Here is a 25966-nt window from a genome sequence, read left to right as displayed (position 1 = left end):
TGAAAACCAGTCCTAATCCAGCGGATATAAATCGCTTTTTTGCTAAATATCACCTAATGGTTTCGTGATTTTCTTTCTTGTGTGGCTTCTCTATGACTAGCGTATGTTTGTCTGGCTGTTCGTAATAATGAATTCAATATAATCTGAACTCATCTTACCTTTATTGGTTTCTTGTTGATTTGATGAATCTTTATCATTTCTAAAATAACAGTTGCATGAAAAACAACATTTTAATAAAATAAAAAATAAAATTTTGGAGGTTTTTTTTCTAGAGGCCATTTTCCCCAATAGCTAAAAACTTTACCAAAAAAAGCTCCACTGATAAGTATGATCCTATTGGTTCAGCGGTTAGCAAGATCTAAATCTTAGAACAGACACTGAGACATCCTTAGTATTATAAACGAAGGATAAATTGCAGGGAAGGCTGTTTATTAGACTAGTTCTCAAAGTTTTATATTAACGTTTTTCTTATTCGTTGTTAACAACTTTGGAGAATTTTACTGATTTTGATTGGTTGGTTCATTAAGTAGGGCATCCAAACCTTTCTCAACCACTAAATGTAATCTTATCCCTTTATGAGAAACTAGCGGCTTCACCCCTAGCCTCTAGGGGCTTTGCCCCAAGAGGTGATCAAAAAAAATTAAGGTGAAATTCGTAAAAGGACCAAGGAAATCCTCTGTAAAAAAAAGGACCAAGGAAATCTTCTGCAAAAAAAAAAATGGGGGAGGACTTTTTTGGTTTTTAAGGGGGGTGGGAGCCTAAAACCACTACAGGACCAGTAGGTATATACCCTAAAGAGTAGAATCCAATCGGTTCAGTGGTTACCGAGATCTTAAGCTTCAGACGGACGGACGGACGGACGGACAGACATCATTCTACTTTGTATTATAGATATAATATGTACATACCTTAAAATTAAAAAAGTATTTAAAACACAAAATATTAAGCAAAAACATCTCCATCTTGTTGCCTGATTAATTGTCATTTTATCTGAAAATAAAACAGCAAACTATTATACAGTCAAAACGATGAATTCAGTAAATTGAATGTTTAAAATTAAATATTACTTACTCCGCATAATAAAGTAACAGGATGTTTGTACAGACATTTTTGAAATTTGCTAAAAACATAACTAACAGTTACGCCTTCTATCATCGAAAAAAATATTTTTGGTAAATAGCTGATTTTAAAATACATTAAAAGAAACAATTTTCTCGTATTCATTCGAATCCGGTGGATAGGAACCGGTTCTCATCCATACGAAAAAACTATGTCTAGCATCGTATTATATCCAGCTTTCTACGAATATAAAAATGTACAATCATAAGATTAAAACCATTCCCTGAGGAAATCTGTTTATAATACGTTGCGAGAAATAACTATTATGTGTCCCTAGAGGCCTCTAGGGGCGTAGCCGTTAGTATAATGTAATAAAATAAAACTAGTGTCTGTGCCCTAATTATTTGTTTTTGTGATACTAACAAGGAGGGTCATAGATATAATAATCATTTATCTTATTATATATAGAGTGTTTCCGTGGATAGTAAAATTAAAAATGATATGTTTAATTCCAGTTTTATTGCCCTAAGGGGCCAAAGGCCCGTCCGACAAAACTGGTATAGATTATATGACTTTGAATTCGTGGAAAACTGTAAATGATATGATGCGATACATAATTTTTCAGCCGATCACATGTGTTAGACCTCATGCATACACGCAGACAGACGCACATCCTTTTACTTTATAATATAAGTTCACAGAGTTTTCACCGTTCATGAGAAACTAATAAGTCACGTTAAACTTTGCCTTACAATTTTTGCAAAGTCATTCTTTTCAACTTTCTTCTGTTCAATGTTCACTTATATGCTCTAAAATGCTTCGCCCCTCCCCCCCCCTCCCCCCCCTAGCCCCTCCCCCTCCCTCCTTACAATCGATAGAGAGGGGAAAAGGGGGGGGGGTATCGAGACCCTTCGCAAAGAAACCAGCGATCTAAAGGGATAAGACAATAGCCGATAAATTGATGTAGATCCTCCAATGATGATACACAAAATTACCCCTTCTGTGGTTTAAAATAAGTGATTGAAACGTTTGAACACCCAACCTAATGAATTAACCAATCAGAATTTAAACTAAAGTCCCAAAATTTGTTAAGCCAATGAATAAGAAAACGTTATTTTAAAACTTTGGGGACAACCCATTGTTCCCTCTCTCTCATCCATTAAACAACATCCATTAAAACGAAGGTTAACAATTCAGACAGACACAACGATACATTTTAAAATCTATAACAAATGAATAAGTAAATATAATAAGACTTTATTGTTGATAAAATTAGAATTTTAGCATGTTTAATAAATTGTTGTCAAAAAAGTTTTATAATTCAACATGTTCTAAATTGACCTACGGACTTAATTATATAGTTGCTACGCTTTCTTAATTGCATCTGATTGTTTTAGGATTAACCAAGCATAAATCAATGACAGACGTACAGTCAGACGGACCTTAAACACTATAAAAACAAGGATGACAACATCCATGAAAGCGAAGCTCTGAAACGATAGGACAAACGAACATTAACATTTGTAGAGTGTCAGAACTGAATAATCATAATATAAATTTATAAAAACTTACATTTTTAGGACTTGATTATAGAGATGCTTTGCTTATACAAAAAAATCGATAAGACAATTCTAACATGTCTAAATTAACGAAAAAAGCTTTTTGTCAAAGTTGTTATGGCTGACATAATATCGACCTAATGATAATTTGAATGTCTTTATGACTACATACTCATGTTGATATTTATTTATAAACGAAACTTTAACAAAGCCTGTTAAACTCAATAGTTTTTTTATGATTTAATGGGAAATTTTAGTGCGTTTTTTGACAGGAAATGTCTACTTTTTAAAGTATTAATACAGCCAACGTATAGTATCAATTTAAAGTCTTGGGTTGTTATGATAAAGTGTAAAAAAAAACGTACATTTATAGACAACACTTGTAGAGTAGCTTTGTTAGTTCTAGTCATAGTGATCTAGTATTTCTAGACATAACATCTATAAATTTTTCAGGGATTGGATAAGGGATAATAAATTAATCATCCCTTCAAATATTTCATTTGAACAAATCTGCCATTCACAAGAATACATTTAGAAAAAATTAGCATCTTTTTTCCCTACTTCCCTAAAAATTATACCAGACCCGTGTCAATGTTACTTACTTTTAAATTACCCCATCTCCCCTTCCCTCCCTTATATGTATTATAAGCAAGTAAAACATGCCAAATATGGTCTGGTATGAACTTTCAAAGATGACTCACTATGTCTTTCCGATGCGTCTGTTATATTAACGCTATAAGAAAGAAAATACGGAATTCATAGCTGTTGTTTAAGATAGACGGCTGAATTTATTCTCTGAAGATTACTCTTTTGCTTATAAGCGTCTAATCTATTTTTAATGTTGTCCCTAACGTTTTGAAATATTTTTTTCTTATTCCTTGGCTTAACAACTTTGAAGATTTTTCTTGAATTTTGGTTGATGTCCAATCGTTTCAACCAATAATTGTAATCTACAGAATAAGTAATATTTGTATCAACATTGGTTATATACATCAATTTATCAGTCGTTGTCTTATTCCTTTAGATCCCTGATATTAACTTAAAGACATGTTTTTCTTTATATTTTGGTAAAATTCGTAATTGTTACTAACGGATGTTGTCATTCTTGTTTAACATTTATATAAAAAACTTAAAAATTTTGCAAAGAAGACGTTCATTTAGCAACAAAGGTTACAAAGTCTGCTAAATACCTTGAATAAAAATATTACAATTTTTTTTATGTTTCAGGGAGAAAAGGACAATGGATTTTTAAAAAAATTGCAATCCCATGTTTCTACCAAGCTTTATCATATTTCAAAAGCAGAATTTTACTCACAATAATATTTTAGGGGAAGCTTTAGTTAGCGCCCATTGTCCTATCCCTGTATACAACCATGGTAGAAATCTGTGGAGTGTGACGCATCGATGGTTAACAGACAGAGTAACCACGGATGCACAAGAAATTTTGGCGCGTTTCCCCTTAAAGTGCCCTGTTGAGCTCAAAACCTCCCTACCACTCCCTACTTAAAATCATATTGAAAATTTAGTATGGGTGATATTTTTATTACTACAGGTTAGGTTAGATTTTAATTGATTTCTAAATGAAAAGGTGGAAGTGGGGGATCAATGCTTGATAACCGTTTCAAGGGAAATAATTGTCGGCTGGTTTAATTTTGGTGCACTGATTTTCCATTCTTGCAACAATTAGGTATAAGTAAGAAACCAGAAAGAACATTAGGTTTCTTAGTTTTTTTTTAAATATGTAAAATATCAACTTCTAAATAATATGGTATAATATTATAAAAAAAATCAAGGTACATTCTTCTGTTGCATGTATTTTGTAAAAAATGTACAAAAAAGTAAACGATAATAAATGTCGTACTACATTCGTTATCCGTGGAAATAACATTTTTGGCTTGAATAAAAATACCTCTTTTCTTCCCTTACCATTAAAAAAAACATTTCCCATCCACCTCTCAATTCATTGTCTCCTTTCTCTCTTTCTCTCTCTGTCTCTCTATCTCTCTCTGTCTCTCTCTCTCTCTCTCTCTCTCTCTCTGTCTCTCTCTCTCTCTCTCCTATGTTTCGTCTTCATACCTTTTTTTCACCTACTCTGGCTTACACAGTGCTTTGCTTAACTATTCACAGTAGAGTATACAACGAAAAAAGTCGAGGATAATAGAATAGAACCAAAAGTTGTAAAATTTATGTATATTGCAGTTTTGAAGGTTTTATCCAGTGGCATCCACAGGGTTTGCCAGGGGGGGGGGGTATTTCTTCAGTGATGGTGGGATTCCCTATTTAATTTTGACACTTAACACTACACCCTTTTCCTCTGGTTTATGGTTTTATATTATGAATTATATTGTGTAATTCACGTGATGTTAAAAAACATACTACTATCATGTCCAACTTGTTAAAACCTCAGTAAAATAAGTGTAAATGTCTTGACTTATAAACAGGCTCAACTTATTACTATTCACTATTAGGATTCAACCAAAATCATAATGCATGCTATTAAAGGATCGGTTGCCTGTAATGTATTGCTTTTACTTATGGTATTTTTTTAACAACCCCTTTGAGAACAAATATTTTAGAAAACATAAACCTTTTTCAAACTATAATTTTCAATTTACAACAATTTTGGTTTTATAAATTATTTCTTATTTGCGAAACATTTTTCTAATCCCATACATTTAAATAAGGCTATAAAAAAAGTAATATAAATGCAGTGTTTAAAACCCAATTATTGTCTAAAATTAAAAACAGAATACTTTACAGGAAAAAAATTTTTATTGAACGTACTTTTTGGATTTCGTCTACCCCAAAACTTTTTTTGTCTTCTAACATAATGTGTTTTCAACTCCACTCCCTTTTCTCCCTTGTACACCTTTCCCTTTTTGTGGTATGTCCGTTCGTCCGTCCAACTTCCAAGTGTTTTATTATGCAGGGAGGGAGAGGACATTGGCAGATAAATTAATCTACATTTCGTTTTCCCCCCCAAATGTTAGTCAGCTATAAATTATAAGATTACATATTTATAATGGGATAGGATTTATTTATTTTTCATTGTCTTATCCCTATAGATCCCTGCTTTAAACTAAGCTAGCCACTGTGATACGGCTTAGCTATTATCACTGGATATTTTTGTGTAGTTATTAATCTACCTTACTTATAGCTGTTGTAATTATGTGAAAAAAAGAAAACATAATACCTTAAAATTTATCTAAAAAGTGAATTTTAAAATGATTAAATTTGTGACATTTAGTTGAAAGTTAAAGTAAAATTTGCTGTGAAAATTATAAATATTTAATATTTTTCTTCAATATGTCTGATATGTTTGAAAATGTCATGTAAGTACGACGATTGGATAAAATAGAAAATTTTAAAAATACAAAAAATAAAATATTTTCTTTATTTATTTATGGATTTAAAGCATTTAAAAACAAAAAAGGTTTTAATTTTAGAGATTTTTATACAATGTCAAAAATTTTGAATTATCGCTTGAAAACATAAACTAAAGTAAATTTTAAATGACAAACCATAATTATTTCCTTTTTTTATTACCTTAAATGTTGTTAGCTTGTTATTGCTGCGCTACTTAAGATTAAATTTGTTCTTTTATTATATATTTTTTATTATCTTATCATTTTTACATTAAATTTTCATTTATAATATTTGATATATTATCAGGGAGGAGAGAAGACAATTGCAGTTAAATAAAATTGATATGCTATCCTTATTCTGCATATTCAAGCTGTGCAAAAGGTTCTTACACATCATAACAATTAGGGGAAAGATAAATTTTATTGGCCATTGTCTTATCCCGCAATCCCAGGAGAACTGAAATTGCGTCAGATTTTGATATTTGTTGAAGTTTTAACTGTTGTTAAACATGTGATAACAAACAAAGTGAGGATTTTAGATTATATTTTGTAATTCAAGGCATGTTAGAATAGTTTTATGACTTTCAAACCGTGCATTATGATAATTGAAAGCTTGACTATTAGAGTTTTCTAATTTGTGAACCTTGCTTTTATGCAGGGAGTAAGAGAGGGGACAATGGGCAATTAATTCAATATAAGAGTTATCAAAGAAAGGGCATGAAATCCAGTTTAATCCAATAAATTTGTAGGAAATTATAAAGGGATTGTTAATTGAATAATAGATTTCCATAGCGTCATGTAAAGTGAAATCACAACTTGTTTTTGATAAAATATATTGAGGTTTTTTGGTGTGATTTTTATATTAAAACATTATTGGACCCGGCCAGCTGCTAGCAAGAATATGACTGCCCCTTTTTATTCTGTTTATTTCCCTTGCCCCTTGCCCCCACCTCCCTTCTCCCTTCTCCCCGTCTGCTACATTCCAAACTAACACAACGAGTGTTTATTTCCCTTGCCCCCACTTCCCTTATCTCTTCTCCCCGTCTGCAATATTCAAAACATACATAACGAGTAGCGGCATTTCATGCGCAAGTCCCCAAACTCAGTCAGAAACTGCTAAATTCTTGCACATTCCCTTTAAGCCAGTCCCCAAAGTCTGAGACTCCTAAAAATTGAATATTCGATCCATTGTCCCCTCCCTTACTCCCTGAATTTTATGTCTATGAATGCATTTCTCCTAAAATAATGTATCTACTACTCCCATAAAAAAAAACAGCCTAAAACCAACCTAGCCTCAAAACATAGATTACTTGATGTTAGAACCGTTTTCTAGACATTGAGTAACAGAAACAAAGGCGCAATTTTCTGTTAAATGGTGAAGTATTAAAACTATAATATGTTAAATCTCATTTAAATAGTAAAAATAATTTTAATCAAGGATGACAACATCCATAGTTAGATACGTTCACAGATATTCAACATTTTTATAGAATTAAATGGTCTGACAGTCTAAAGGAAATATAGACCATCAATTTAAGACCACTATCTTTGATAGCAGCCTAGAAAATCTCAAGGCTTTATATACAAAAAGTCAGACACAAGGCTATAGAGTTGATTCTCATTGGCCATGGGAATATTTATTAAAAAAAATTAACATTATTCTATCTAATATAGCAGGCAAGAAAATTAGCGTTTTACCGACGAACGAACATCACATATTATTGAGTAGCTTCACTAATTAAAATAGAATTGCACAATATTCATAAAGATTTATAATAGGTTATTAAAATCTTGTTTTTAAAAAGTACGTTAAAAAACGATTGAAAAATTAGAGATTGTTTTGATTTTCAATATTACTTTTTAGTGTCAAAGCTGCTCTATAACTCACCTACTCTGTAATAAAAAGTAATAGGATGTTTGTTTGTCTGTTTTACTGTATGTCTGTCTGTATAGATGTCCAGTAAGATATCTTAAACGGCCAGATTTGCAGGAATTTCAAGTATTGTGTTTAATCAGATTGAAGGCTTTTTTACACAGGCCCTAAATGATGAACCCTTCCCTTCTTGAGGCTTCGTTAAGGGGTAAGCCTGTATAGAATATTAAAATGTTTATTTGTCTATTTATTCAAAATGAAACTATTAAAGTGTAACATATGGTTAATGAACAGTAACACACAAATATGCATCGAAAAAAATGATTATTTTTCACGTAAATTACCCTAGGTGCTATTGTTATATCGACCTAGTCACTGTTATTATCAGAAAAGCGTTATTCTTGGCCGATATATGTTTCTAGTAGTATGATATCTTTAATTTAAAGTAAATATTTAAGATTTATGTCAATGAAATATTTGTAGGTTTAACAGGATTAATTTTGTATTTAAATAGAAAGAAATGAGAAAATAGCAATACAATTGATCTACGGCACCTTTCTTCTCTCAATTAAGAAGCAAGTAAAGCATGTTATTATTTATTTTCCATTGTCCTGTCCCTAAATCTCTGGAAAGAGCCACAAGTTATATTTCCCTCGCTGGGGGGGGGGGGGAAATCCCGCAAGTTTCGGCCCAATCAACCAATAGGAAGCCTTGGTTTGTACATTGACCAATAGGAAGCCGTGGTTTTCTATGACGTCACATGACATCACGGCTGTCCAATGGGAGGCCAGCATTTAGCTTCAGTTCTTGGAATTGCGTCTCCCAAGCATTTTTAGAAATTGCCTCTAGGGTAAAACTTCTTTTTTTAACAAGCACAATTTTGTGCATAATTAGCACAGAAAAAGGATATAGACAATTTTCTTTATCTACTCTAATGTAGTGATGAAGTACAAGACCTTATATATTAGTAAGAAGGGGTAATTTTGTTTATCTCATCATATCCATTATAATTCTTGATGAGACAGTTTAAGCGACGTACATATATTGTTATTTTGGAGAAGATTCGCTAATTGCTTTTAACCAAATGTCATTTTTTAAAAGTATTATTTTAAATATGACTTCGAAATCGATTGATATCCGCTGAAATAGAAACAGTTCTCAGCCATACTGAAAAATCATGTATAGCATCATATGACAGTTTATTTTCCAAGAATTTTGCCCTAAGCTTAATACGCTACGATAAGAAACTTTTAACTAATAATATTCATTCAAAATGACAATAAAACTTAACGCTTTAAGTTAGTCTGTATGTCATTATAAGAACAGCGTTATGTTTGACATAAATCTAGAAAAATCAGCCCAGTATTTTGTGTTGATTTTATGTCAGTTGTTGCCTCATATATTAACTACATTTAATCAACATTAAAATAATAATTTTACATTAATACTTTAAACCAAAATTATTGTACATTGTTTTATTATTTATGTCATAAGTGCAATAGTGAAAATAATCAGGGATCTAAAGGGATTAGACAATGACCGATAAATTGATGTATATCCCCAATGATTATAACTAAAATTTCTCCTTCTGTAGATTAAAATTAGTGGTTGAAACGTTTGAACTCTTAACTTAATGAGCCAACCAATCAAAATTCATTAAATTCCCAAAGTTGTTAAGCAAAGGAATAAGAAAACGCTGTTATAAAACTTTTGTGACTAGTGTAATAAAGAGCCCATTGTCCCCTGTCTCTCTGGTAAATAGTACAATTACATCCATAGGTAACGTAATACTAACTCACAAATACACTTTTAATGAAAAATATAGCTAAACTTCAATAAAGTACACTGTTAGAAATATTTTTTTTATTTAGTATGAATTGATACTCTGGAGAGTATTGGACCCGTAAGTACCCTACAACTATATAATTAATATATAACACTATGTAATACTATATAACACAATAATTATTACTATACAGAACCCATACATTTTTTTAGTATCGATTGATACGCTCTAGGGTACTATAGAATACGCTGTAGAAAAGTTTATAAAAATAGTAATATTTTATACGTTGTAGGGTATCGGAAAATACGCTGTAGAAATGTTTCTTGATTTAGTACTATTTCATACGCTGTAGCGTATCAGACAATACGCAAGAGAATGGTTTATTAAATTAGTAACTATTCATACGTTCTAGGGTACGAATCTGTACTGTAAAGAATAATTGAAACAGACACCATTCGTGCACACCTCTCATGGAAGTGTTTCAATGCTTGGTCGTTTTAGACAAAGATGAAATGTTACTATTTATGCTCAGATTTATAGTTTTGTTTTTTGTAATTATGACTGACCATAGTTTTTATTTTTAAGGATAATGTTTAGTCCTAAACATCTTTAAAGTAATTTTTTTACTAAATTTACATTTAAATTAATGTTTTACTTTTATGGCTCTGCTTGGTATGTTTGTTGATATAACAAAATGTATATGTACATATAATAACAATATATTATAAACTGATCTTTCATTCAAAGTAAAACAGTTTCATACTGTACAGCGTATCAAAAATTATGATAGAGGATATCAAAAATTGCAAAGGAGAGTATTAAAAACTTACTTCTACCATATTGAATTTTATTCCCAAGGGCGTATTGGATAATACTCTACAGACAAATACATTATAAAGTAATACATGTTACTTCACAGAACATTACCTAATACTTAATACAGCATTGAAAACTTCCTTGTATCGTAATGAGGTTTTTTTCCTAGTACGTACGGATTGATACTATACATTAATGTGAAGAATATAGAGTATCATCTGATGCTAAAAAAAAAATTATTTTTAACAGTGTATAGTAGAAATAAAGATAAACATTTTATTATTTTGGCACGAAATTTGAGGGAAACTTTTATTTAGTCTTTGTAAATTAATGTAAATAATGATACCTAGACAGTTTTAAATCAGCAAAACGAACATAAAAACAATAATTATAGAGTAGACTTGCAATTTATAATTGCAATAATTGTATAAAAGTACAATATCAATTTTATTGGTCATTCATTATTAAATAATTTTTAGTAGCTAAGCTACTGTATAACTAGGGTAGGTCCGTACTTCTTTACACAAGAAAAAAAGAGACAAAATCATATTGATTTATTGTCAATTCCTGCTATTTTCGTTAAAAATCATATCAGGCAAGGAGGAAGGAGGGGCATTAGATTGTAAATAATACTGCTAACGAAAGATCTCTATATTCACATTCTCATTGTTTAGCATGAAAAATTTGTGGACTTTTATTAGACTTTGATTGGTTGGTAAAAACAAGCAGTGTATAAACTGTTCAACCAATAATTTTAATCTACAGAATGTATTATCTACGGGAGTTGCAAAATGCAATTATATATTAGACTGTTATTACTTCTAAATAAATCTGCTTATATACTTCCCCAAAAATAGTACTAACTACAAATGGCAGAAACATATTAAAACGATTTCTAACCTTGTATTGCAAGTATAATAGTGTGATGCGTTTGTGAACTCGAACCTTTATCCCTTTTGTTTTCCTTATCATTATTTGCAGTTTAGAAAGCGCCCAAGTTTAAATAAAGTTCATAATTGAACGCGGCATTCAAAACAACGCTTGCGCAAACCAAAACAAAGCTAGCGTGGCCATCTTTAATCTTTCTTTCAAGATGTGCGGAATATCTGTGTGATAAAAAACCATGTATAGTCAAAAATGTGGTGTTATCCGTACTGAAAAATACCTTTGAGTGCTTCCCGGCTTGACAAGATCAATGACCTGGGTAAGAATTCTTCCTTTAAGCATTTATAATAGAGTGGAGTGATTTTCTTTAAGACGGCAAATTAATCTTTCAATTTCATTAAAATTAGACCAAGTAATTAATTTATTTTGTACCAGAATATTTTAATAGTAGTCTATGATGATTTTATTTATGAATTTCAAACTCGCATTCAGTTTTGATTAATTTTAAGCAAAAAATAACCCTAGCTTTTTTTATACATTTTGAAACATAATTTCGAAGTCACGCAACCTTTTATAAGGAATAGACGATTGTTCCAAATAAAAAAGATTTATTTTCTTTTACAAGATTTATTTTATAATATATTTAACATATTAATATTTGATTATTAATTTTGTTATTTTCTATTTCAGCATGACCGTTTTCATACAATAAATTGTATTAGTAACTATGCTGGTTTTGATTCTTGTGGGAAGTAGCAGGTTTCGTACGTTTGTACGTAAAGATCTGGTAAACGGCCAGCCAAATGCCGTTGTACCGAAACAAACCTCCACTTTTAATTTGATACCAAACTAGAAAGATAAATTAATCGTCCATTGTCCTATCTTTGTAAAAATAATCCTCTAAAATCTTCGACAGGGAATAATTTTATGAAAGTCATTGCTCATTTCCGTTAAAAAGTCTTTTCTTTTTAGTTCATCAATATAAACTAAGTGTTTTTTTAAGCAAAGCTACTCTACAAATATAGTATCTGCCTTATAGTAGTGTTGCATTACACAGATTATATTTTCTTAGCTGTTATGAAGATAAGACAATTAGATTCTTGATTGATGTTTTGAGACAATTATTTTTAGTGCTTTCCTGAATTTCTTATCTTTTAGTAATGATGACAACCTTTCTTTATTGTGTACTTTTCCCCTTATTGCTATAGCAAAAGGACATTATCCAATTACATAAAGTAATAAGTTTTTTTCTGTCTGTAGCTTAAGATCTTGGAAACTGCTAAACTGATTGAGTTCTCCAATTCAGGGAAGCTTTATATAGGTCACAGGATATTTTTAGGCTATTTTATCCTTCCACACTTCTTGAAGAGTTTCTAGATGTTTGGGGCGCAGCAACTGGTACGTTAATTTAAGGTTAACTTAGCAAGATATAAATTATGAATATTCTTGTCCTAGTACTTCATGTTTTGTTAATATAAAAGGCAGTTGATTATTTTTACCCCATTTCCTAAAAAAATCATTGCTTTCGCCGGCTTATTTTGTTACCCCCCTCTGATTTATGAACAACGGACCAATTGGATGGTTGTCGCATAAAACTGTGTAAAAATGGCCTAAAACCAGAATGGGACAAACAATTTAGAACTATTTTTTGCATCAGATCAAACCTATTCCAATTTTTTGTTTTTCCATTTTACAGATCTTAAGCAACACACTCTACTACTTTTAGTTCAACAGGAGAAACATATTAAACCATGTGGCTAAGCCAATCTTCTGCCCTTTCTCCCCCTATTTTTGCTTTTCTTTTACTGATTACTGCGATAATATGGAAAAGGGAGTGATTTTGGTTGTATGCCGCTTCAAGCGGTTAGCTATCATTTTCGTCTAATATTTTTTAGCTGCATTTTTTTTACAGCCTCATATTCATTTATTATAACGATTAATTGCTTTGGATCATGGGAAGAAAACGAAGTAGCGAGTTTCGTCGTTTCATCACAGTAGCTTTTCTATTTCTAGCTCCTGCGGTGGGCTCCAGCCCTGCGAGACCAAATTTTTAACCCTGCGGGCCAATCATTAACATCTACCTAACCTTACCTAAAATAACTTAACAACAGGTAATTTGAAAATACGACGAAACCCGCTACTTCCACCTTATCTGCTTGTCGCGAATATGTATAACTCTTTATACGAAAGTGGTGTCACACGGCTTCGATATAACGGAGGCTCAATATAAAAAAAATCTTCCGACTTTCTCCGTGGATAGAGAGAGAGTAGTGCCAGCCCGTGGTATACAGAGTTCAGAAAATAATATTGGATTTCTTGCAGTAAGCGATGTTAGTATTCCGAATATTGTGTGGATTTTGTTGATTTTTTCTGGACTCTGCTGTATGGGCACACACACACACACACACACATACAAAATATAAACTCTACATTCCTTAGTTGAAAATGGACAAACTGTTGTGGCATGTTTAGAAAAGAAAAAAGTGACATATTTTCTATTATTTACTTTTAAAAGTATTAAAAAGGGATGATAGGCTAATATAGGCATAGAGAGGAGGACTGTAAAAACTTTTGTGCATGTACCAAAGTTTTTAATGAAGGCTTAAACCTGATTGATTGGCTCAAACTAACAGTGTTAACCTTACAAGTATTCAACCAATAATTTATTCTATAATTTCTATATAACTATTAATGTCGGCTTGAAAAAAACTGAGTTCTAGCTTAAATGGCAGCTGAGTAAATATTATTTTCTCACTATTAGACGGACGGACGGACAGACACAGTGAATTACAGAGTAGTTGTTCTATTAAAGAATTATTATACAAGTGTTTATGTGTTACAGAAATATTTTGTTTTGTGTACACAGTTGAGTTAGAAGTTTTTATTCATATTTATTTCATAATTGTTATCAACAAAGAAAATATACAACAAAAATATTAGTGATTAAAGTGATTTGTAAATAAAAATGAGGAAAAAATAATATTTTAGAGTGAAAAATTACAATGTGCCATCGAAATATAAAAAACCGTATCTATCAAAATAAGTACCTACACTTTTACCCAATAATGTAATCGATTTGTTTCTGCCTTGTAATCGTTCAATTAAAGTATTTAACATCTAGACTTTTATATTTAGTGCAGTAGGTATAGCCTATGCTATAGGTATAGTTTAACAAAGAGCAATATTTTTTTCATGCTGGATTTATTATTACCTGGATCCTACACCAGATTTTCATGTTCTACAAAAAAAAGTGAATTCTGTAGCGGGCTAAAATAACGATCTTCCAATCTACAACTATTACATACATACATCCTATTATATAAAGTAGTAAGGTTTATTTTTCTGCAAGTTTAGATTTCTAAATTTTAAGGAAATTTTAAGTCAAGGAAAATTTAAGATTTTAGGCCTTTGAAAATTTTAAATTTAGTTCTTAGTATGATTTTAGGCTATTTTCTGCTTTCCCTACGCTTCAAATCCAGAATAGATAGATGTTGGAGGCACAGCCGCTAGCATTTTATTTAGCTATATTGATTATCGAAAAAAAACGTACACTTTTACATAAATGCAATTTTAAAAAAGAATTTGATTATCATTATAATATTTATTTTTATCAAGTTTTTATTTACATTTCAAACATGTCCAAATAAGGCAAAAATTTTATTGTATTGTTTTGAATTGATAAGAAGAATATAAATTATATTAAAAGTGTACATTTGTTCATAGATTTTACATTTTAAACAATAAATAACATTTATTTACATATAGTTTTTAATATATTCGGATCTAAAAAAACAACCATGTATTTTTTTTTCTGTGCATTTTAAAAGCTCTTGACAATAAATTTAAAAAGTATAGATCTCCAATCTTATCCCTAATTTATCCAGCATAGAAACAATCCATCCACATTATTTGTTAGAAAAAGTACACATATTGGCAGTTTTTTTTATTTTATTCGTTTAATAAGTCAACTTAAAATAGTTGAATTCTTAGGATTGGTATCTGATTGTGGATCTAGGGTAATGTGTCTATTATCTTGACGTTTACATGAATATCAGAGAGAAAGTGGACATTGGGTTATCTATTACACTAGACCCTAAAGTCTTATAATAACCTTTGCTTATCTGTTAGCTTAACAACCTTGGGGATTTAAAAAAAAAATTTGATTGGTTGGTTTATTTAGTTGATTGGCCACACTTTTCAACCACTAATTGTAATCTACAGATGGGATAATTTTGTGTACCTCCATTGGGGATTTACATTAATTTATCGGCCTTTGTCTTAACCCTTTAGATGCTTGCATAAATAAAGAGTAGCTACGCTACTAAAATCTAAGTCAAATATTGAAAGAGAATTGTTTGATAACCTAATTTTAATATAAAATCAGCTGTTTATTCTATATGCTAAAGTCGAACGATGTCTGTTTGTCTGTCTGTCTGACAGTCTGAAGCTTAAGGTGTTCCTGAATTCTAGAAAATCTAATTATACAAACTTATATAGATAATAGTTATCGCATTATATAGACAGTTTTCCGCGGGTATTAAAACAAAAGTTTAGTATTCGTAGAAAATTTATGTAATACGATACATGATTTTTCAATATGGCTTAGTACAATTTCTAATCCAGTGGTTTCTAAGCCATACTAAAACATGTATTCACATTTTTATATTTATTGTGAGCCTATTATTTCATTTAATAAAATTGCAATCATTAGAACAAATAGTTAATTAAAATTTATTTTCAGATTTGTAAATAATGTTGTGAATTACAAAAAAACTATAAAAAACAATCTAAAAATGGTCCTAACCTCACCCGTCCACACAAGCCCCGGGGGGCTACAGCCGGGCTCCAAGACCCTCCCCGTGGGGCTACAGTCCCCGGATTTCGATGATGACGAGGTAAGCTACCCCTGCAGACTCAGTGTTTCGGAGCCGTTTAATTTTGATGCGGCTCCGGATCCGGCTCCGGCTCTGGCTCCGACCTAAAATCAAGAAAAGCTCGACATAATCTTTCCCCCCATAAAAAATATTTTTTATTTTTGACTTTTGAAGGTTTTAATATTTGATAAAAATGGACTAGAAAATGGTATTTGCACATGACAAAACAGAGTTACCAAATTATAATTTTAAAAAATCTCTTTATTTATCTAGTCCGGAGCCGGAGCCGTTTTTTTAACGAAAAATACGGCTCCGGCTCTAGAAAAATATGGCGGCTCCACGGCTCCCGGCTCCGGCTCCGAAACACTGCCTGCAGTAGCTTGTTTGCAGTAGTTTATGGCAACCTTTAAATCATATTGTAAAATCATCCGCTCGTTAAAGACGTTAAAAAAGGTTTGTTCTGCTGTTATATAAGTTGTTTGTTTATGTGCCAATAATAGTTGGGGAAATGTCTTAGCCAAAAAACACAGGCGTTCCCAGTACAATGCATAATTAGACTTTGATAAAAAGGTCTTACGATCAAAGATCCAAGAAAAATATGTACTTTATTATTCATAAATATATAATGTAAATTACATATTCACAAAAATATGCAGTTTTTTTTTAAAAGAATAATAAAGTTTTGTTAAAGTTATATAAGAATATTATATTACTTTTTTTTATACATGCTATTTATTACATAAGATCTATCTATCTATCTATAATCTATCTATCTATCTATCTATCTATCTACCTATATATATATATATACTAGCGGCTACGCCCCTAGAGGCCTCTAAGGGCACTTGAAGGGGGGGGAGTCGAATTTGAAACCCAATTTCTTATTTTAGATTTTTTTTCTGGGGGGGGGAGGGGGGTATTTTCATTTTGGGGGGGTTAGGGGTGGTCCACCCCCCAAGAAAATAGTTATAAACCTTCCCGGGACCTATGAGAAGCTACTCTGTTAAGGAGAACCCGATCGGTTCAGCGGTTAGCGAGATTCTTCGGTACAAACAAACACACAAACACGTACACAGACACACAAACAGACATACATCCTGTTACTTTAGTATAAGGATATATCTATCTATCTATCTATTTCTAGTATGAAGACCCAGTGAGAGGTAGAGCGATGACAATACCCCGCTATTTGTCGACAAGCTCGGGAGATCAACCAATTTTCTCTAGGTAAATAGTTTATGTTGCTTATGGACTTTGATAGTCATTGTTTGCAGGGAGCGAGAGGGCATTGAGATATTTTATTACACTAGTCCCCAAAGTCTTAAAATAACGTATCTCAATTGTTGGCTCAACAACCATGGGGACTTTTATTGAATTTTGTTTGGTTGATTCATTCAGTTGGGTTTTCAAATGTTCCAACCATTAATTGTAACTACAGTAGGAATAATTTTGTTTATCATCATTGGGAACATCAATTTATCGACCATTGTCTTATTCCTTTAGATCCATGCCATGTTTGTCTGTTTGTACAAACTGTATGTGAAGCGATGCCTATATTTTGCTCTAGACATGATGAAATTGTCCTATAAATTTGAAGCCTTTTAAGAATACCTCTTTTGAGGTTTACAGAAGTTTAAATTAGAATTATAATATCTTAGAATTTCTGAAAGAAATGCTGAAACCAATGAATTAAATATTTAAATGTCAAATGCAGGGAAATAGGGATAAAAAATGTAAATTTATTATTTTATTAAGTATACTATACAGCAATATATTGTAGCTTACGGAAAAATTATTAAAAAAAAATTGACGAAGCCTAGTCTGTCCACTTCTGCACCACTTTTGATTCCTTTGACGCTATAAAATGAGGGAGAAAAGAGGATAAGTGGGAAAGAAAACCCCTAATAAAGAAATGGAGTATCCATCGTTTGTATTACGTCACAGGAATCAAAAGTGGTACAGATTGGGCTTCGTCAAAAAATATCTTGGCATGACGTATCCCTGTATTCGGTCAAATAATCAGGGAATTCCATGTTTTACATCCTAGAAATGGGTTGTGTCATCACTTCTGTATATCGTCAATTGTGCTAAAATAATATAGTCGATAATGATATATACAAGTAACTGGATATATATAAGTCTGCCTGTGTTTCTGTCTGTGTGTTGCGAAGGATCTCACTAATTATTGAGCCGATTTGGTTCTCCATTACAGTAGAGCTTCTTATAAGTCCAATAAAGGTTTATAACTATATTTACATGTTCATCCACCCTTCAAAGATAAATCACCCCTCGAAACCCCCTATCAACCCCCCAAAAAAATTTCCTTACTTTTTTCTTCTTAAAACTAAAATTGAAAGTGAATAATCCCCTTTCCCTAAAATGCCCCTAGAGGCATCAAGGGACGCTGCCGCTAGTATAAAATATAATAGAAGTTGCCTTAATGATACGAGTGAAGTAGACAAAAAGAATAATAGATGCTGTAGTAATAATTCGTATATCAATAATCTGGAATATTTTACGGATGTATTAACACACCTAAATAGATTAACCTTCAAACAATTTGGATTTATTCAAGCATAAGAAAAAAATTATAATTTAATGCAATTTTTTATTTAGTAAGGGGATGTTTTTATTCATTTTCCCGGGGAAAAAAAAGATAAAAATATTACGTCACTCGTTATCAACTTGTTTTTTGTTTTAAATATTTTCTAATGTTCAATATTGATAACAATTATGGCATGCTATATCAAGAGAGAGAAACTAATACAAATAATTTAAATTATTGGCCCTTTTTAGTTGGTAGAAAATTTAAAGGCGAAATATCCTCAGGAATGGAGGGGACATTGGACCGTTTATTATACTGGTATCCAAAGTTTTAAAAACATTCTCGCTCATTCGTTGTCTTTGAAATACACTTTGAAAAATCTGGCAATGTCCAAAATTTTTAGAATGGATAGTTTTGATTATCATAATTGGGGTGTTTTCAATGTATTTACAATTATTGTTAATGTCTTATTCCTTAAGATCCCTGTACTATTTTTCCTTAATTTCAATGGTTTATTTTCAACCGCTTTACTCATTCTACTAATCGTTATATTATTACTTGGATGTTGCACCAGATTTTCATGTACTTTTATATTGTGATACTCGCAACTGTCGTTAATAACGATACGCCTCATTACACCGTCCCCTTCCCTCATACTGGATGAACGAACTGACCAATAAATGAGGTCAATATTGCAAGCAAAATGACGACAAATTTTCCCCTTTCAATATGTCCACGTATATTTTATATCCATTATTTTACTGTCCAACTAATGTCAGGTTTTAAGGGATAGGTCAATAAGGGAATTGTGAATTTCTGCAGAGAGAGAGAGAGAGAGGTGACAATGGGCTGTTTATTACAATAGTCACCAAAGTTTTATAATAACGTTACTCGATAGCTTAACAACTTTCGGACTTTTTACTGAATACTGATTGGTTGGTTCATTAAGTTGAGTGTTCAATCGTTTTAACCAAAAATTTTAATCTACAGAATAGGTAATTTTGTGTATCATCATTGGATATGTACATAATTTTAAAGGCCATTGTCAGATCCCTTTAGATCCCTGGAATTTCTGACATTGGCAGCTTAATATATTTTGGGGAAGATTAGGTTCATTACATTGTATCTGTCATCTATTTGGAATTAGGAAACATGAAATTTTCCTCATTGTCTTATCTGTTTATTCCTGGGTACTTGGTCCAACAACAAAATAACAAACCAAAACAAATCAGGGATGCAGGGATAAGACAATAACAATTAAATCATTATTTTTTTCCCATTTCATTAATACATTACATTAGTAGAAAGTGTAAATTATTGGAGGGAAAATCATCCATTGTCTTATCCCTTTAATCTCAGTTCATGCAACAACGAGCATAATTTTGCAAAAGTCATATTCTGCAAACTTTTCAGAAGCGAAGCTTTTCTTTATTTGGGGGAGGGGGTGGTCTGTTTGTATGTTTTGAGCGTTAAGGCACGTTAGAATTGTTCTATTTATTTAAACTTTGTAAGTCGATTTCTGCATTAACGAAAGATATTGTTTATATCATAACTGGATAGTTTAATCTTCAATTCTATTTCTTTTATCTTATTTTATCTTTATTGGTGATTCCTCTGACAATTATGTTATATTTTATAGCATCCTTGCATTTTAATTAGATTAACATTTATTTATTTTTTCTTTGTTTATGTTCGTTTGTCTCATCATAATATGATTTGATAAGTTTTGCTATCATGGATCCTTGGTATTTTGCAATTAAAACTAAAAGTATCAAAAACATTATAGCTTTATAATACACTTTTTAATGAATAAATTATGATTTATATAATTATGCTTTATTTCTATAGTAATCCTAAGTTTAAGAAAGTTGGATATGTATATATGTGTTTCCAATAATATCTCGGCAACTTCAAAGTATTTAACGTGCAATTTTCAGGAATTCATTGTCTTAAGTTTTTAGTCAATTTAGGAAGGGTACAAAGTGTCTAAAAAAATCAGCCATGTGACGTCATAAAAATGAGGGAGTATCCATCTCTTTTTTTTGGTTTTTTCCCACATCTGCTCTCCTCATTTTTTAAAGACACTTTGTCCCCTTTCCAAAATAGATATTTTCTTGTTTTGCAGTTTATTATTATTTTTACTGTATTACAATTTATTGTTTTGTTTCAGAAATGCACCTGCCAACCTCAACATACTTTCTTGCCCCTCAGACAAAGACGAGCTTTCATTCTCAAACAGGTAAATACACCTTACCTAAACCCTGCTGGGGGCAACCTAACCCCTACGTGGGCAACTTACCCCCTCTATGACGCACTAACCATGCACAGTTCGTTTTTTTTATTATACTGTTATATGTTAATTTGTTAACTAACACAACATATTGAATCTAAATCAGGGAGGGAGTGGACATTGGACTGTAAATTATACAGGTCCCCAGAGTTACCAATTTAATTTTTCCTCAAATCTTTAAAAACTACAAGGGGCTACAATTTGGTATTTATATCAATTTATCGTCCATTGTCTAATCCCTTCAGATCACTTGGAAGAAATAAAATATTGAAATATTGGTTATTTTTTACACTGATAACTAAAGTTTTTATGACTATTAAATAAATAAATGACAATATAACATATGGTAAAGGTAGAATTTTGCAGACAGTGACACCATTAAAATTTTCTTTATATCTTTAAAAACAAACAAACATTAGAATCTGAAATTAGTGCTTCCGTTAATGTAACTTTCACATACATTATTAACTTCATTATATCAAATTCATTTTCACAAAAAAGCACATTAGTATATTAGTTTATGGTTTTATTTGTGCTGTTTTACTTTTTTTTGTACTTTAGAGCTGAGACAAATAATAAAATAAGATTTACTGTAAAGGAGAACCATTAAGGCCCAGTGGTTAGGGAGATCTTCAGCTCCATACAGACGGCTAGACATCATGTTACTTTATATAAGAGTTACATAGACTTTTACTAATTGACATTGTAAAAATGGATTTTTTTGCGAATTATATCAAACTCCTATCAAGTTGGTTTTAAGCTAGTTTTGCTTCTCTCTTATGAAGCCTAATGGGCGAAGCCACTAGTATCCTTATTATAAACGTATTAGAGCGGATTGACATCACATAAAAATAGAGATAAGGTCAAAACAAATGACAATAAAAAGAAGATAAGAATTTTGAATTTTGGACATTTTACAAATTTTTGTGTTTTGTTTTATTTTTTTATCAGCTTTGCTTCTTTATAACTGAGGATTGTCAGTATGTCCGTCAATTAGATTTAATAGATTGCTATGAGAGAAAAATAGGTGTCTGATTTGTCTAGTATATTCTTTAACATATGTATTTTATTTTCCCTCTTCTCTTAAAAGTACGTTAGTTAATTACTATGTAAGAAACCCAACGGGGTAGAGAATATCAAAAAATAGCTTAAAACCAACCCAAGACATTAATGTAAAACAGATACCCTAAAAAAATCTTACTACTTTATTAAAGAGGTTATATAAATCGGAAAATTTTATACTTGTTCTAAAACTGCGCTAATTAAGAGCAATATTGTCCTTGTTATTTCATATTAATAAATAAAATCACCCCACTATATACTAATGTATTAGATAGATAAACCAACACAATAAAACAAAAACGGGAGATTAAACTTGGAAATACTAAAGATGGTGTTTTTTTTTGTAACTTTCAAGTCTGCATTGGCTAATCAGATAGAAGCATTTCCTTTCAGATTAACACTAAATTATGTATCAGCCGTTTTGCCGGACTAAGCAGCCTTTATAGTTACCATATGAAACCTTTCTAAGTATTACCTACTCACAATTTAGATTTTCACCGATCTTTTATGTTTTTATTTTTATTTTCTCGCAGTGCAATGGCCATGGACATAGACTCTGACGCCTTTGAAAATAGGTATTTACTACTAGAAGCATCTAGCTATCATAAACTTTGCATGCTACTATCCTTGTTATTGTATCTTATTCAAATGCATGAGAACACTATAGTCAACGATCAAATTTATACTTTGTTAATGCTTTGAAAATAGGTATTTACTACTAGAAACATCTAGCAACCATAAACTTTGCATGATACTATCCTTGTTATTATATCTCATTCCTCTATGCATGAGAAAACTATAGTCAACAATTAAAAATTAGACCTGGCATGGCTTTGAAAATAGGTATTTACTATTAGAAACATCTAGCCACCTTCAACTTTGCATGCTACTATCCTTGGTATTATATCTTATTCCTATATGCATGATAACTCTATAGTCAATACAACAATTAAATTTATACTTAGCATGGCTTTGAAAATAGTTATTTACTACTAGAAACATCTAGCAACCCTTAACTTTGCATGATACTATCCTAGTTATTGTATCTCATTTCTCTATGCATGGTAACACTATAGTCAACTTAATAATTAAATTTATACTTAGCATGGCTTTGAAAATAGTTATTTACTACTAGAAACATCTAGCAACCCTTAACTTTGCATGATACTGTCATTGTTATTATATCTTATACTTATGCATGACATCACTATAAATAACCCTTACTTTGCATGATTTTATCCATGTTTTAAAATAGATGTCAACCTTTTGCTATGCATGAACCTGACCTAGTTTATTTTAGAATTATTTGCTTGATCTATATATCTATATATATAGGTGATCATTATTGAAATGTTTTCTTTACAATAGTATGCTGTGATTAAAGTAAATAAAGATAGTTTAAAATCAAAATATGAGTTATAGAAACTTGTAGGAAATTTTTTTATTCAGGTGCAATATCACTGCTATTTTTGTTATTAAAGCCTTGTATTAACTTTCCCTTTATGACTGTTGCCAATCTGAATATGGTAAATCTATTGTTTTGATAAAGTCAAATTGCCACAAATTAAAGATAATCTCGTTCACTGTTTGACAGTTGGGAGGAAGGGGACATTGGGCTGCTTATTACACTGGTTTCCAAAGTTTTATAATAACGTTTTATTATTCGTTGGTTTAAGAACTTTGGGGACATTAGTTATTTTTGATTGGTTGGTTTATTTAGTTTTAACCACTAATTGTAATCTACAGAAGTGTAATTTTGTGTATCATGATTTGGGATGTGCATCAATTTATCGGTCATTATCTTATCCCTTTAGATCCCTGGTTTGACAGTCTTCTATATTAAAAAAAAAAAAAATTAAGCAATAAACTTTATATAAAATGACTCCTGTCATTGCATTCAAAAGCTATAGAAAAAAATAAAGCATGCAACTTCCTAATATTAAAATATCGGTCACATATGTTTTAATTCATAAATGTATAGTTTTTTTTATATTTAAATATAAAATATAAAAATCTATTTATATATAAATTAGATTATTATATAAGATAAGATTAGAACATTACGTACAGAATTTTTGTTTTCATTTTATTTAAAGTATGCATGCTAGAATTAGCAGGGGTAGGGACAATGGACGAAAAAGTATAATAAGTTAGAATTGAGTTTTTAGTTTCTAATTTTTTATTTTCCTCTTCTTATTTCCAAGCTAATATTTCCAAATTTAGAATTACATTATTGGGGGAAGATTAATTTCTCGTCCATTGTCTCCTTCCTGCCAGAGTATTATTTTAGAATGAAACATGCATGCTGGAAGCTTTTTATAACACTAACATTTAGAATTTGGTGAGTCTCTTATCATTTTCTCTCCGTTACAGACAGATAGACAGATGAAAGTATGTACATTTTAGAAAGACAGACAAACAGACTGATGGAAAGATTAAAGGCAGATGTAAGAATAGACAAACAGAAGGAAGTCAAGACATATAAACAAGAGTACATACAGATAGAAGGAAGTATACGCAGTCGGACAGATGTACAGACAGACAGACATACAAACATAATTATGGACAGATATATTGACAGACTAAAGTACAGATAGACAGATGAGAGTACAAACATATGTAAGTATGGTTAGACAAATGAAATTGTGGTAAATCGGAGAGACAGACTTGCATACAAATGAAAGCATAAAAAGACAGACTGACAAACTGTAGTACAGACAGACAGAGGGACAGTATCTTATTTTATAGCATTAACATTTCCTGTTTCCATGAATTACAGGAATTATCATACTAACTTTTTGTATTTGTCTTTATATATATATACTTAAATATCCTTTTTGGTTGTGTTTGTCTTTTAAATGATATACAATTGCATGTTAATTAAATTATTAGTACATACAAAATGCATGATTAATAATAAAATTTTTACAAATTTGATTATTTAGCTTTGTTAGATTAGATATTGTTATTTTTTTTTCTTCTCTTAGTAACATAATAGTCTCTAAAAAATGCGATTGCCTTAACCTAACCTAAATATCAATAATCTGAATTATCTCAACTTATCTTTTATCAATTATCTTACCCTCTATTTTTCAAAATTTTTAAAAATAAGCCTAAGAAAAAAAATATTACCTTTTCAATACGTCTCTATTATTTACTATCTAGAATCTTAGAAAACTAAAAATTAAATCTTATGAAACTGTATTTCTTATGGAGTGCAGGATTTTATCTAAAGAAATATAGAAATAAAATTAAAGCATGGACGAATTTCGTGTATAGTCCCTTTCGTGACAACGCCTCTTAAGGGGCGTTTCGTTGTATTTTCACATAATCTTTTCTCAAATTTCTAGCCCCTGCGGGGGGCATTTACCTAACTATGAAAATACGACGAAACGCCCCTTAAGAGGCATTGTCATGAAAGGGACTATACTCCGAATTTTCTAATTCAGGTTATTCTTTTTTTCATTAAAAGGACTGTCTAATTTATATTTTTTTTCAGTATGCTCCACATTGACGATGATGGACTATCCCCACGAAATTTATCCCCAGTTTTGCTGGATATCAAGAAGGAAAAGATTTCGGATGAAGAGGGAGAAAGCTCACAGGTTTTTAGCTATTTTATATTTTGTTTAGCAAAACAAGAATGTCAACATCTATAAGTACCAAAGCAAAAAAAAATTAATAGACAAACGGACAAAGCAATTTATATATTATATATTAATTTGCAACAGACTGATGGACCAAGTAAACTATATACTGGTTGCTCAACGGTCCACTAAAAATTACACTGACTCTCTTAAAAAGCAGCAGATAAATTCCCATTTCCCCAGAGCATTACGGACAGACTGACAG

The 25966-nt window shown here is 31.1% G+C and overlaps 1 protein-coding gene across 6 annotated transcripts in view; it reads left to right on the top strand.

The window, feature by feature from the left end:
* The first annotated feature begins 16088 nt into the window (after positions 1-16088).
* The window catches only part of wnd (Mitogen-activated protein kinase kinase kinase 13 wallenda), a 33172-nt gene continuing 23294 nt past the window's right edge, over positions 16089-25966 (top strand). For 2 of the 6 annotated variants that reach the window (XM_080165271.1, XM_080165267.1), the window contains exons 1-5: positions 16089-16238; positions 17362-17444; positions 20933-21001; positions 24405-24455; positions 25614-25719. In XM_080165271.1, coding sequence (XP_080021397.1) covers positions 16137-16238; positions 17362-17444; positions 20933-21001; positions 24405-24455; positions 25614-25719 — 411 coding nt within the window. In that variant the 5' untranslated portion in view covers positions 16089-16136. Of the gene's footprint in view, positions 16239-17361; positions 17445-20932; positions 21002-22647; positions 22690-24404; positions 24456-25613; positions 25720-25966 lie in introns of all 6 variants that reach the window. The other 4 variants (XM_080165272.1, XM_080165268.1, XM_080165273.1 and 1 more) reach the window with 2 other exon arrangements.

The sequence above is a fragment of the Acartia tonsa genome, chromosome 6 (genome assembly GCF_053477335.1).
Source record: "Acartia tonsa isolate MP-2025a chromosome 6, ASM5347733v1, whole genome shotgun sequence".
Taxonomy (NCBI): Eukaryota; Metazoa; Arthropoda; class Copepoda; order Calanoida; family Acartiidae; genus Acartia; species Acartia tonsa.
This window is presented reverse-complemented; position numbering and strand designations above follow the sequence as displayed.